Source organism: Lipophrys pholis (genome assembly GCF_963383615.2).
Source record: "Lipophrys pholis genome assembly, chromosome: 5".
Classification (NCBI taxonomy): domain Eukaryota; kingdom Metazoa; phylum Chordata; class Actinopteri; order Blenniiformes; family Blenniidae; genus Lipophrys; species Lipophrys pholis.
The window spans coordinates 17,622,988-17,637,664 of record NC_137628.1 but is presented as its reverse complement, the minus strand read 5'-3'; the positions used below and the strand labels follow the sequence as shown (position 1 = coordinate 17,637,664).

The 14,677-nt window shown below is 44.1% G+C and overlaps 1 protein-coding gene across 27 annotated transcripts in view; it reads right to left on the bottom strand.

The window, feature by feature from the left end:
* nfixa (nuclear factor I/Xa) overlaps positions 1-14,677 on the bottom strand; it is a 111,731-nt gene that overhangs the window by 10,238 nt on the left and 86,816 nt on the right. For 6 of the 27 annotated variants that reach the window (XM_080463168.1, XM_080463169.1, XM_080463175.1 and 3 more), the window contains 8 exons: positions 12,045-12,107; positions 11,464-11,538; positions 11,080-11,203; positions 10,615-10,650; positions 10,138-10,265; positions 9,027-9,101; positions 4,546-4,674; positions 1,169-1,338 (listed from right to left, as the gene is read on the bottom strand). In XM_080463168.1, the coding sequence (XP_080319294.1) occupies positions 1,169-1,338; positions 4,546-4,674; positions 9,027-9,101; positions 10,138-10,265; positions 10,615-10,650; positions 11,080-11,203; positions 11,464-11,538; positions 12,045-12,107 (800 nt within the window). Of the gene's footprint in view, positions 1-1,168; positions 1,339-3,386; positions 3,429-4,545; positions 4,675-9,026; positions 9,102-10,137; positions 10,266-10,614; positions 10,651-11,079; positions 11,204-11,463; positions 11,539-12,044; positions 12,108-14,677 lie in introns of all 27 variants that reach the window. The other 21 variants (XM_080463188.1, XM_080463172.1, XM_080463178.1 and 18 more) reach the window with 5 other exon arrangements.

The following is a 14,677-nucleotide window of genomic DNA, read 5'->3' as shown; positions in this document are numbered from 1 at the left end:
GAGTGTGTGTTTGAAGTCGCTCACAGATGCCCCTGTAAGGCCAGTTGACAGTCAGCTGCACACTGTGTTTTCATATCTGAAACTGGAGCTGTCAGCACAAGTGAGTGTGGGCATGTTATTGGTGCTCTCAGGGGGGTATCTCCCTTCACTAATGTTTCCCCAAATTAGGCCCACGCCACTTTAAAAAGGCTCAACTGTGTCCCAGAAACACCCCTCGTTGCCCTCATTAGCTTCTACATTGAGTTTCCTATTCATTCACAACTACCAGCACGCGTCTTTGATTACATCTCACAACTTCCAGTAACTCGTCTTTAATCTTTACTGCACAGGAAGACTGTCACAATGTGCCACTTGCACATAGTTGTTATATAAAAACAAAATTTCTCGTGATTGTAAAGCCTGCTTTCTGCAGAGGTTGCAAAATGCAGACTGTGTGCTCGCATGTGTCTCTTAAGAGAACGTTCCCGGGAAAACTGAAAGATCATCAGTCAAAATTGCCGCAGGTGAAGGGGGAATTGCTAAACAACTGCTGAACACACCTGTCACCTTAAAAATCTGGCACATAAAATGCCTAATTCTCCCAACACTACTAATCTTGATCTGTCTACAAAGCCTCTCCAAGGTTTGCTGCCTTGCGTCTCTGTGGTAAATCCACTGCCAGCTGCCAGTTTTGCCCTGACCATATTTACCCTTTGACGTGTCAGCGGAGAAGGACTTTCCTTCCTCACATTTTCTACCTCCCACAATCTGTACACATCTGACAGACACGATCTCCAGCTTCCCAACAGTGGGAGAAGGTACTACTTTATATGCTGAACCTGTGATGAGTCAAATGTGGTTTGGCTTCTTCCCCCATAATTTTCTCCAGCTGAGTTTTTTTTTTTTTTTTTTTTTTTTAAACACATCTGGCTGCCTCCTCCCGCTCCCGTTGATGTATTTGCCCTGAAACCTTCCCTGGTGAAGTTGTTCCACTTCATAAAATGTGCTCTATGTGCAGATTTAGGCTCACTTGACCTTGTTGCACCTGTATATCTAACTGGTCAGCCACTCTGACTTCTTTGTGTACTCTTGCTTTTTTTCTTTTACATCACTTTGACTCCGCAAACTATTGTAGCAAAGCATCCTACCATCACCTGTCCTTCCTCGGCAGCTCCCACAGATCATTTACCTGTGCACTGGGCTGTCCTGTGCCGTCGGTGCACACAAACTGCACGAACTCCTTAAGCGGGTCCTGGTGGTGATGGTAGCGTATGGTGGGGTGGGTGAAGTACGGGCTGGACTGCTGGATGATAGAAGAGGAAGGGAAGTGCAGGGCTGAGGCTGAGGCACGGGGACTCCCTGAGAAGAAACAGAGATTGGAAACGGGAGGAGGAGCAGAAACGTGTAGAGAAGAGAGACCGAAAGTGGACAAATTACAATCAGCTTCAGGACATTTGTTCAAACACAGCACAGACGGCATAAGCATACAAAATTCTCTACATAAAGACATCAAGTACATGAACATGCACACCTGTGGCAGACGTTGAGACATGCACATTTTAACTAAGTGTCAAGAAAGTTTGCATCATGGATGAAGTTCAGAGCGTTTATTATCTGGATACCTAAGACAACTGTGACATTGTCCTGTGTCTGACTGATTGAAGCCATTTCTGCTTTCAGATGACTTGCATTATCCCTGGCTCCTGGGCAACATTTGGTCCCATTCATTTTATAAACCAGACCACAAGTTCCTGTGTACCGCCGGTAAAGCCTGGCATCACTACTCTCATGGACACACACTTTCACAGTCGCATACACGCCAGCGTGTTACAGTATTTTCTGCCTTCTGCTCCTTCTTCATTTCTTTCCCTCTCACCCACACATACACAAACCACTCGGGTATGACAGAGGCACATATGCACACACATGCACGCACACACACAAACTGGGTTTTTCCACTTTTGTTTTATTGCTTGTCAGTGATGTGTAATCAATCAGCTGCATATCCTCGCTGTGTGGTTCTGCCCAGTAGTTTGAAGGTTGAGAGAGAATCTCCCCTCTGCTCCCAACCGACCACAAAACACCTCCCAGAGACATTAGTCAGCCAGCCAGCCAGCCAGCCAGCCAGCCAGCCAGCCAACCACACACACACACACACACACACACACACACACACACACACACACACACACACACACACACACACACACACACACACACACACACACACACACACACACACACACACACACACACACACACACACACACACACACACGGCTCCAGTGTCTGCCTTGTCTGCTGTGATTCTATGGCTTTGGCAATTTGGCACACCAAACGAAAGAGGCAAGCTGCTAGGTGAGGGGAGTCTGGCGAACAAGCATCTGTGATTATGTCTGTCACCTACTATCTCTTGTGTATACTGTACGCACAAAGTGGCCAGACCCCTGCTTGCTCAAACTTTCTGTGGTTTAATGTGTGGTCAGGTGTGTGTGTGTGTTTCTTTGCAGGTATGCCCTGAGTGTTAGTATTTTGAATTGTGTGTATGTATGTGGTCTGAATAGGCTGAATGTTGTGTTGTCTTTCACCGAGTGAGTGTGAGTGTCAGTGTGTGTGTGTGTGTGTGTGTGTGTGTGTGTGTCTCTTCTGTCACAATAGCGGACTCTCCAGACTAGTATAATCAGGCAACAGTCAATCTGGCAGCACTCCATGTCAGTGTGAAGCCAAAAACAGAACGTAAACCATCGAGTCCCTAGCCCACAACAACCGCACTCACTAGACTTAAGCAACAAACAGCTTCAACTCATCCACGGCAGGCTACGGTTGCTAACTGCTTCTCCCTCGTCTCTGTCTACCCCCGTCTCTCTTTTCCTCCCTCTCTCCTTCCCTCCCTCCCAACATCCTCCAGTCTCTTTATAGAACCAAGGCCTCGGAGGGACATTCCATTTGGACGGCAGCCATTTTAGCTCTGAGTCCTCCACAAGAGTGTAAATTTACACATACACGCATGTGTATCCCCGTGTACGTGCACAAATGCACCAAGACAATCTCTGAACACTGTCTCATTACAGCCTCTCTATTACATGAAAATCTCTTAGCCAACATTCTGCAGACACCCGTTTTGAGAGTGAGTAAAGTTTGTTGGAGAACAAAGAAAGCTGAGCTTGTCCCTCACATCTCGAGTACAAAACGGGAGCAAATGAACAAAAAAACCCCCCCAAAAAACTGTTAAATTTTAAATAGAGAAATCAGATTTTTGAGATGGTATAAGACAGCTTTGTGGAGATAAACAATATGGCCCAGTGGGGGAGGATCCAGCCAGGATGATATCTTCTAAATATACTGTGGGGAGCTCTGCAAGTAAAATTCAATACGTTTCAACACAGAGGGCAATGAGTCCAAATGACCTTTATATGGCAGGTCTTGTTTGGCTGTGGTCCAATCCATCCCTTTGAGAGACAAATGGAATGAGAGGGAGAGACACAGAGAGGAGGACATATTTATTCCTTTGAAAAGTGAGACTAGTCTACAGGGACTTGTTGGCAAACATGAGGTCTTTGAGACTTAGGGAATTCTCTGACTGGAGACTGAGAAATCATGTTGGTTATCCTGTAGGACCAAAACGCTCTTGTGAGGACAACTCGTCCTTAATGCCTCTAAAGAAACAAGACCTTGGAAAGACCGAGGTTACTTGGAGCATTCAATCAAGCACAGTGTAGATATGTGCAACTGCTTTGAGAACAAATTCCGATCTCTTCTTTTTACTTTGGAAATCTTAACTTGCTCTTGAGAAAACACCAAAGCAAAAGGACAAATCATAACTAAGGTTGTGTCTTTTAATCATAAACTCATACCTAACCACATCAACATTGGCACTGATGGGCTCGAGCATGTACTATGTCAAAGTTACACCTATTGCTGGCATGTATCAGCTATTTGTTGTCTCGCCTTTGCTTAGATAAAATACTTTTCTCCATCTTCACTTCAGACGGTATGGCCCATTGCTCCATATGGTACTTTCAAGCACTCATTCAAGGTCATTGTATCATATCTAGGTTTGTTCAAATGCAAGAAGTGACTTATAAATAGTCCAACGTACAAACACACAGAGCTGTAAGATGTGAGGTAAATCAGTCACACAGGCATGGATGCAACACGGGTACCATGCAATGACAATATTAAAAACACAGGCACGAAGATGGTGGTAAAATGGATGATGGAAAGAGGCTGAAAGAGAGAGAGAAGAATTTATGCCAAGCCATGATGATAGCAGTAACACTGAACAGGTGAAACTCTGCAGGCATATTGCTTCTCAGCAGTTGCAACTGTAGGATTGGAAAGTTTTCTTTTTGCTTTCTCAGCAGGTATGTTTAGGATTGATATTTCAGGCACACGATTGTTACATTTATTTTTGTTTGCTTCCAGAGGAGTTGGGGGTGTAATTGTGACAATCTACAATTGAGTCCGACACTCCCTTTCCTTCTCTCTCTTTTTCATATTACTAAAAGCGGGGAGGGGTGGGGGGGGGGAGGGGAGGGGTTGTTGAGTTCATGGCAGGGCTCTCACCTGGTCTCACTCCTGCCAGCACAGGCAGCGGGTGGTGTGTGAACGCCATGCGGGGGGACCTCGTCTGGGAAGTCAGGGCGTTGAAATCAAACTTCCCCGGCTTCTTAAGTGAACCAGGCGAGGACAGTCCTGGCAAAAAAAATAAAAATAAAAAAAAATAAAATAAAAATGGGATCAACAAAAAAAAAAAAAGTGGGGAGGGAAGAGGGAGGAAAAGAGAGAGGTGGTTTTAATCAACAAAGTGTTGCTTTATTTGATTGGTTTCACTAAAAAAAAAAAAAAAAAAAAAAAAAAAAAATCAATTTGATTTTGTATTGAAGGGGACTTGAACAATCATGACTTTCTGATTGGATTTTTTTTTCTCCATTGATTGATGGCAGTGCATTGTTCCCTGTGCTCATTTGGCTGTTGGCCATCGACTCCTGCAAGGTTTCAATGAGCGAGGCAGAAGACCGTAAACGATATAATCAGAGAGGGTAGAGATTTTAGAAAGACCCAAGAATGTTGACTGCTAATTACAGTGTTTCGCTACTTCCAGGCAGTAATAGTTCATTCAGAAATATTTTGATGTGATTCCCAACTCCCAGCTTTATGGTCATATAATATGGGCTGTGCAATATTTCATAACCTAAGTGCATGTGTTCAAGTAAAAAAAAAAAGAGAAAAAAGCTGAGTCCAAGATGAATCTGGTCTTTGTTTTAGTGCCAAAGAATATCTGAGGCTATATTAATCTCTACTGTGCCACTGTATGTTTTTCTCGTCTCATCTCTCTCTCTCTGTTTCTCTCTCTCTGTTTCTCTCTCTCTGTTTCTCTCTCTCTCTCTCTCTCTCTCTCTCTCTCTCTCTCTCTCTCTCTCTCTCTCTCTCTCTCTCCCTCTCAGGTGCCAACTCTAGGGTTTCTCTGTGTATGAGCCTGGCCACCATACAGCCACAGTCAGCTAGTTGTGGTCTGGCTTCAGCGAAGCTCACAGGCTGGCTGCACGAGAAGACAGCTTCATTCAGAAATAGCACACACTGTACAGTATGGACACGGCAGCTGCTGAGTGTGAAAGACAAGCAGACGGACAGAGAGAGGAGACAGAGGGAGAGAGAGGAAGGGAGAGGCGAGAAGAACGTGGGAGACATGAAAATATGTGAGGGAGCAAGGGAGCAAGGGAGCAAAGCAGAACCTGTGAAAAATGCAGCAGTATCTTTTTTTTTTTTTTTTTTTTGCTTTATTGCATTGCTCTGACAACATGTATGAAATTGGAATGTCATAAGATGTTAAATATGGTTATTATCTCTCGTTCGCACACACTCACACATGTCTAAACACACTTGAAAGATGGCCACATTTAACTGATAAAACAATAGACAATCTTTTTTTTTTCCTCATGTAAGTTTTATTCTAATCTTCCTAACAAGTGAGTGGTGTGATGCTGTTCTTCTTTTAAACTTTCGGAGACTGTTGTTTTTGTAGTCTATTTCTGTGGCCGCTCCGCATCAAACAAGGCATTAAATACGATTCCTCCTCAGTTCTCCAGCTGGAGACGTGTGAAAGTCTATGGGAGTGTGGGGGCGTGTAAAACCTTCCCTCCCTGTGTGAAAGAGTTAAGTCTCAAGCAGGTGGGAGTGAATATGTGTGAACCATTTATGTCTTTAGCAGACATATATCCTAACCACCTCCCCCCCAACTGTAGCGGGAGTCTGGGGGCGTATTGTACTGTCAGACAAATTCCAAGCTTGAAAGCAGCCCCGATCCCACTTCTGACACCAGCAGTTAGCAGTGATTGCTATGCCACTGTCACACTGGTGGGAGAAAGGTGGAAATAAGAGCAGACTCCAGAGACTGAAAGATGCAAAGGCACCAGAGGGGAGAGCTGGGAAAGACTGAAAAATCAGAGTCTTGTAGATTCGACAATGATGGTTTCAGAGACGCAGACTCGGGTGTTTTTATTTTGGAACCATGAAATGAATCTTTAGTGAAGATATCATAGCCAGAAAGTCTTAAGAGGATCAGATGAAGATTCATGTCCGCTTATGTAGAAAGTTATAGCACCGTCACTTTATTGCTGTACTTTTGAGACTGTGTGATGATCTGATCTGGTGCATGTGTGAGTGTCTTTGTGCCACAACTGCTCGAGCTTCCTCATCTGGCAAGCCTCAGTATTTCACTGGCAACCAATCAAGCGTTCCCATGATGACCCTTCTGTCTCTTTGCACTAACAGGCCTGCCACCAGATGCGCCTCTGAAGAACACACACACACACACACACACACACACGCACGCACGGACGCGTGCGCAGATGCACGCACGCAGATTGTGGTTTAGACATGTTAAGGAAAGTTTAGGAATTGTCCTCCTCTCTCCAGTGATTTAAACCACATATGTCCAGAACCAAACGTCCAGCCACGTCCCTCAAAGGGCTTGTAACATTTCACAAAGCACCAAAGCAAAGCCTCCACCACCACAGGTCTCTAGTGTCTTAGAAACATTTTCACAATCATTTGGAGCTAATATGAAATCGTGGTCGATTCAAATCGCTTTCACTAACCTCCCCCATGCCTGTTCACCCCTGAGGAGCAGATGTCTCCAGCATCCTCATGGATCCCAGGGCTACACATACACGGAAACACCATCTGGGACCATGCTTCAGCTGTACATGTGTGTGCGCCTGACTGGGCTGTGTGAGATGTGTGCAGAACTCCATCATGTCGATATCTGAATGTAACTGTGTTTGTGTGGTTTCTATGTAAGAGTGCTTCTTCATACATCTGCGTGTTAGTGGTGGAGAGTACTCTGTTGCTTATAGTGGGTGTTTGGAGAAGTAAATGGCAGCATTGACAGACTAAGAGGAACACCTGTGGGGTTTCGTTAAGAAGTGCTTTCGTTTGTGTGTTTGATGTGTGCGCGCTTGTTTGCACACACAACACCTGAACAGGAAGTCCCAGAGGAGATGTGCTGGTGGCAGGTGGGATTCTTTGGAAAATCATATGCACATCATCCCAAAATCACACAATCTTGACTCCCTGTGTCCTTGCTCCCCCATACCTATCAATCGCTTGGCTTATCTTGACTGTGAAAAATGCTTTGTGTGAGCCATGGTTTAAAATGATTTCCAAACACACAGCAATGGGGCTGATAATTACAAAAGCTTTTGGCTTTCCAATTTTTCGCTTGCATTTTGTAAATTAATTGGGTAAGGGGTCCAGATTTGCATGCTATTCTAAACCCCTATTTGCCAAACTCATTAGGAGGTGTACAAGGCTGCGTGCTGCAATTTGGATTGTAAGGGAGTGGTACGCGCACACGCAGAGAAAGAGAGCGAGACAGAACAAACAAGAGACGAGGAAAAAGATGGGAGGTGAAGCTCTGGTGCACTAAGGCGTGCAGGAGCCTCTGTTGTGGCTCTGATGAGCAGCCTCTTAATTACATTTACAGCTAAGTGGAGCAGGAGCAGCAGAGCAGCCACTGAGGCTCAAGTGAGAGGAGACTGGGGCAAAACCCAACCAAGGCTTTTGGCTTGTCGAGTTCACACCCTGGTAGCCTTTCTCTCTCTCATTACCCATCACCATTTCACTACACACAGTCATCTCCTGTCATTCCTCCTGCGCCAACAACTTTCCCCCCCTCCACTTTTCCTAATTTCTCGTTCTCTTTCTCCACCTTCCCCTCTCTGATATGTTCCGCCCTCCCCAGGGTCCTTCCCGCTCTACACGTTTTCAATTAGACAGAAGGGAGACAGGGATGGAGGGCTGAAGGGAGAGCTCAGGAGCAGGAGGAAGGGTTTTACACCTCTGATCCACAGAAGCGCCTTAATGAGGGATTTGAAGCATGGAGGGATGGAGCGACGGAGGCAAAGCAGACACCTGAACACCTGCAGGGGTGGGGAGTATGATAAGCATGTGTTTTAATGTGCGAGCGTCTGCATGTGCGGTCGATGTTGGCATCTGAGTCACTGTGTGGTGGAAGGGGGTCCCTGTGTATGTTCGTGTGGCATATGTGTGTGGTGGTCTGAACTACAACTGAAAATGTGTGCTGGTGTTGCCACCGTGAGGGACTGGTGACATCGGTCGGTTCACTGGGCACACTGACATGACTTCACAGAGATAAAGCCAGAGACCTGAGGCGGACTAATTGTAGCCTCACGTTTCACATAGACTGAGGCTTAGACTCTATAATCCACCATAATCCCGCCACCGTACACCACAGGAAATGCATTGTAATTGAATAAAACTTTGATCATAAGATTGATATATCCATGATATCAATCTGCTACAAAAAAAATCAAACAATACTAGAACGTTAGTCTGAAAAGCATTTTTTGTCCTTATCACATTCACACAACTCAGAAACCCAAAATATAGATAATATATAGATATATAGATATGCACGTATATGTATCTATATCATATATATACACACACAAATACATAGGAATGACTGAGCTACAGAAAGACTGATAAATATAAATATATATGAGTGTAATCAATGTTCTAACCATGGTAAGGAAACTGCACGCCATCGTTTTCATGTTTTATCTTCCTCTCCTGCACACTCGCCAAATGGTGCTGCACTGAAAGTGAAGAAGGGTATTGTTAACAATGTGAGAGAGAGAGAGAGAGAGAGAGAGAGAGAGAGAGAGAGAGAGAGAGAGAGAGAGAGAGCATTGAGCATTTGTGTAGGATGGAGGTAGTGAATGATGGATAATTGACAGAACATTAGGTAAACGTTTTGCATGACTAAGGCTTTAAGGAGAGAGTGAATGTACTCTTATAAGTGTACAGAAGGAGGTGATTTCATGTTGACTTAGGGGTTGTAGCAAGGATAAAGCCAAGGAGGGCACTGCTGTGAAGCTGAGGTAACTTCCATAACAATGTAAGCACTGTTGTAAAGCCTTAATGCAGGCTGCTGTGAGATGTTGCGGGTTATATTTCCAGTGTCTGGGGCTATTAGGTGTTTAGCATTCAGCACTGTTTATACATGATGAAATTCATTTTCTGGCAGTGTTGTGTTGGCACTGGGGAAAACTTTTGACCAGACTATAGCACAGACTGTAAATTAAAACATGCCTGTGATTTACTGACTGAAAGAACGTTAATAAAGAGACCATTCGAATCAATGTGAAAAGGCTTCACACGGTGAAGGTTAAGACTGTGAAATTGTTTTGTGGCAGATTACAACACTTTAACTAAATCAGGTGTGTCATTGTTTCTGTCATCCTCCTTTTTTTTAACAGTAATGGGAAAGGCTTTAAAAATAATAATAAAAAAAAAAGCTGGTTATCCTCTCACTTGGTGTCATATCAAGATTACTACTCTTGATTAAACTTTTTTTTTTTTTTTGCAGTTACAGTACTTTTATTTTGGTAAAAGGATCAGACTGTGCCACATTTACATTTAAGATTGTGACTGGTCAGTGAGTGTGAGGCCTCTGAGGGGTGTTCATGGACCTGTCCATTCACTAGTTGAATGAGGAGTGTGGAGAAGTGGCACCAAGAGACAGAAGCATCAGTTTGGACATTGGTGGTGGATCAGAAGTTATGCATGAAAAGTACAAAAGACTAAGGGTGTTTGCGCAGCGGGCAGGTGTGGGATGGAATATGAAGGTACCTGCATCCATGTCATTGGGCCACGCACTGGACTGGGAGGAGCTGGCAGCAGGCGAACGTCCAGGGTAGAAAACATCATCGGTGGGGCTCTCCATCTCACTGTCGTCTAAGGACTTCCTCTTGGTGGAGCTAAGGCCATTGGAAGATATTTGGTGGAGGCAGAAAGAGATGGAGAGAGAAGGTATTGTAAAAAGAAACAACGCTTATGTGGCAACAGCAAAATAAGTGGGTTGAACAATATAGTGTAGCATCATTAAAAGGAAGAAGGTAGTCAAAAGCAGGTTTGCATCCTCTTGCCACAGTCTTGGAGTAGAACAAACAAAGCACAAGAAATGTTGAAATGGATGAAAAAGGAGGAAACAGAAAGACAGGCCGCAAGGACAGCCACATGTTAAGACTCTCTGAGTGTGTGCCTCTGTATGTCTTTTCTGTGGATGTGTTTTATGAACTTGTAGGATTTTTCAGTGTTTATAACTACCTCCGTGGAAGATTTGCGTACAACTCCACCTCAGACCTAAAGTGACAGCAGATGACAGAAGGTAAGAAAAGGGAAAGAGAGATTGGAGAAAGTCACAAAGGAGGAAAAAATCAGAAAGGGCCATCACACATTTAAATCAAGGACAGCAGCCAACAAAGACACATGCACATATACAGTATATATATATATATATATGTATGCTACTGAGACCGGGAATGGACCACAAAGCACCATTCATAGTAAGTAGCTTCAATGAAATCGCCTCACTTTACTTTGTCTTACAGCACTGTGATTTCACACTTTCTTCCAGATCTTCGCAACACAGAGAATCACAAACTGAGGCAAAGCTACCAGTCACATGTTGTTTTCCCCCACAACATACACTGCACTCTTTTAATAGTCATCCTTCTTCTACACCTGAATATCCTAAACTGCCCATGTAAAAACTGTGTAGGGTCTGTTTACCTGGTGGAAGGAGGGGAGGTGAGGGAGCGCCGCCCCAGAGCCGCCGGGTTAATGTTGTAGTAGCTGGGACTGCTATCCAGGTCAGCCAATGAGAAGTTCGGACCTGACGCTGTGGCTACAGGAGCTGGAAAGAGAAGGGAGAGAGGAAAGGAGGTGAGGTAATATATTGCAGAGATACTCAACAGAGACAAATAAACACTGACTGAGTTACACTGTCCGAAAGCACAAATTCTCAAAATTGGATTGTACCGTACCCCTTTGACATGAAAATCATTTGAGACCGTTTTTAGTCATATTTCACAAACAACTACTCTCAATCATATTCTCAAGCCTTTTAATGTTAAAACTATTAATACTTCATTTTATGAATGACTTTCTCCTTACTCTGTGACACTCTGACCAGCTCTGCCACGTTCCACACCCCCGAAGTGACGAAGCAGTCCTGGAAACTCAGGTGCCCTGTACGGAAAAGAGGATGATTGGGTTTGTTGTAAATATATTCTGTGGAAAGAAAAAAAGAAAAAAAACAACAACATCGAAATTCTAGGAAAGCCTTGAAAATCACATGCCTTTGAGAGGGTGACCATCTGCAACTCTGTTTGTGGATCAGCATCTGTGTGAGTGTGTTTCTTAATTGGATCCATAATTAGAATATGTTAAGGCTGATAAGCATGATGGAATCAATTCACGATTTGACAGTGTTTGGACACGGACACGTGTGTGTGAGTGTGTGTGTGTGTGTGTGTGTGTGTGTGGGGGGGGGGGCGACCTGGTGGGAACCTACACCTGATTTCATGAGGACTCATGTCAGTGTTTGGTCAACGATGGAGATCCTCGTTAAGGGGAAATTAAGGGGAGAGTGAGGTTGGGATTAGGCAAGTAGTACAACTGAGTTACGTCTGTAGATGAATATGTTAATGTGTTGTCCACTCTAAAGTATAAAAACACATTTTGTGTGTACCTACCATTGGGTGGTGGTTTGATGTCTGTGTCCCCTTGTTGGCTGGAGCTGTCTGATTGTCCAGATTCTGTTTGGAAAGAAAGAAGAGAAAGACACATGAATATGACTTAGTCTGGATGCTTAAAGAACTTAGGGAAAACATACTGGGAAGTCTCAATGAATCATAGATATGTATGCATCTTGCCAAAACTGTGATATTCGAGGTGCGAGTGGGAATAAGAGGGACTTGCAGTATGTGCTGGGGTATGGTATACATCTTGTGAATGTGTGTGTGAATTCACACATTTTTATGCCACAGTCTTGTATCTAAGAATGTTCCATCTTATCTCCCTCTGTCCCTCCAGACTTAAGGTGCAATGATTTACAGTGTTCTGCTATGCCATTTAGTATCTAACCACGCAATCATATCCCTCACCCTAATCCTATTTAATACTTTCTTGCTGTTAGGGATTTAGTCTCCGTAAACAGAGCACCTTACACACACACACACACACACACACACACACACACACACACACACACACACACACACACACACACACACACACACACACACACACACACACACACACACACACACGCAATCTGTTTCTTTCGCTAATTTTTGTTTCATACTTTAATACATGTTGTAATCCTTGCATGGACCAACTCATAAATAAGACACAGACAGATGGAGCGAGGAAGGCTGACCACGATGGTCTGTTTGCCCTGAGGGATTTGATGCAGAGCATGTTAAAGTTTAGGCAAAGCTCTTCCGCTTGGGATCACACACACACACACACACACACACACACACACACACACACACACACACACACACACACACACACACACACACACACACACACACACACACACACACACACACACACACACACACACACACACACACACACACACACACACACACACACACACACACACACACACACACACACACACACACACACACACACACACACACCTGTTATGACTGGTCTATGAAAGCTCTCACATGAGCAGACACAAACATGCCAAGTCTTGGCAACACAAGGCTACAATTACTTGAGGGAGCAACAGGCTGCAAAATGAGGTCTTGTAGCCTGAGTCCTGAGAAAAGTTGGCCTCGAGATGCTGCTCTCTTTCATAGACTGTTTCCGTGGAGATGTACAATTGGATACACAATGCAAGCCGAAGAGCTGATCTATTTCCTTGCTCTTCTTGACCTTGTGAATAAGCTGATAAATGAGCTCCATTTTTTGGATTGGTGTGGACGCCTATTAACACTGGCAGTCCATTCAGGCCTAGCTAGGCTGCAGCTAGCTAGCAACCTAGCAAAGGAGGTGTTTATCTGCAGGCTGTAGGTGATAACAGAGCACACAGACTCCTGCCAGCAGCACTTGCCTTGCAGCTACACTAAGCCACAGATTACTGAGCAGAAACAATAACAGACCTGTCTCGCTGCCTATGAAGCAGTGCTTATCCACAGAGAAAAGAGCGAGACAGACAAGAGTGAGAATGAAAGAAAATAAAGAGTAGAGAAATAAAAGAGCTTCTTTTCCACTCTCTCTTCGAGCAGAATCTCTCGCTCTTCTCTGTCTCTCGCTGGCTGGGTGTAATCCTGGCAGCCATCTTAGAGCTTGGCAGCCATCTTAACATTGGCGGTAGTGCCACATTCCAGCTAACTGACGGCACTCACTCCAAACATACGAGGCTGCGCCCCCGCCGCACATGCACGCAGACACATTCAGAAACACACACACACACGCGCGCGCACACACACACACACACACGTGGACAAACACTGAGGTACACACTCAGAGTAAACATATATGATGGCCAACGAAAGCTGTTGAGAAAACAACCTGACTTCACTGGCCTTTTTACCGTCGTGTAGTATTTCACCACAGGGCTCTACTGACACTCTATTTCTCACACCATACATGCACTGGTTAGATACACAACGTTTGAACTGTATCTGCAGTATGCTCGAGAGATATCGCATATTCTAATGTGTAAGTTATATAAAGCCATGAAGCTGCATAACATTTTGAGAGAGCATACGAATGCTTGACAACAGTTGCACCGAAGCAACTCAAGCAAAGCCTCTTCACCTCTGTAGTATTTTTTGGGACATGGTCGTCAAACTATTTGATGTTTAATAGTTATATTTTGTTAAATGAGTCCTATTACAACTGTACCACTGTCTCAAAAAACGATGAGGGTTTTGGTCAAAGCGTACCATCAACTAATGTGGCACTCACTGCTCGGATTCTAAAGAAAAGTTTCATTTTTTTGTTGCTAGTTTAATAAGGAAGGCTCAGGTACGTTAAAAAAAAAACACGTTTTTTCTTAAAAAATCTGAGCAACATGATAGAAAATAAAGCTACAGACATCAAGAAACCCAATGACATCTCCTTTTGAGTATTCTTAAAAAAAACAAAAACATATCTTCTCCTGGTTTGGAATCATATCCTGCTTATTTAACTGAGTAACTGTTTTTCAATATGGACATATCACATTTTGGAAACACCCGGCACTTGGAAACCCTGCCCTGAGTGTGTCTGAATTGCCCATTGTTGGCCTGTCATGACCCCAACATGTTCTGCTGTTGCCGAAGTGTGAAAGCTGAGGCTCATGGTAGATAAGAAACTGTCA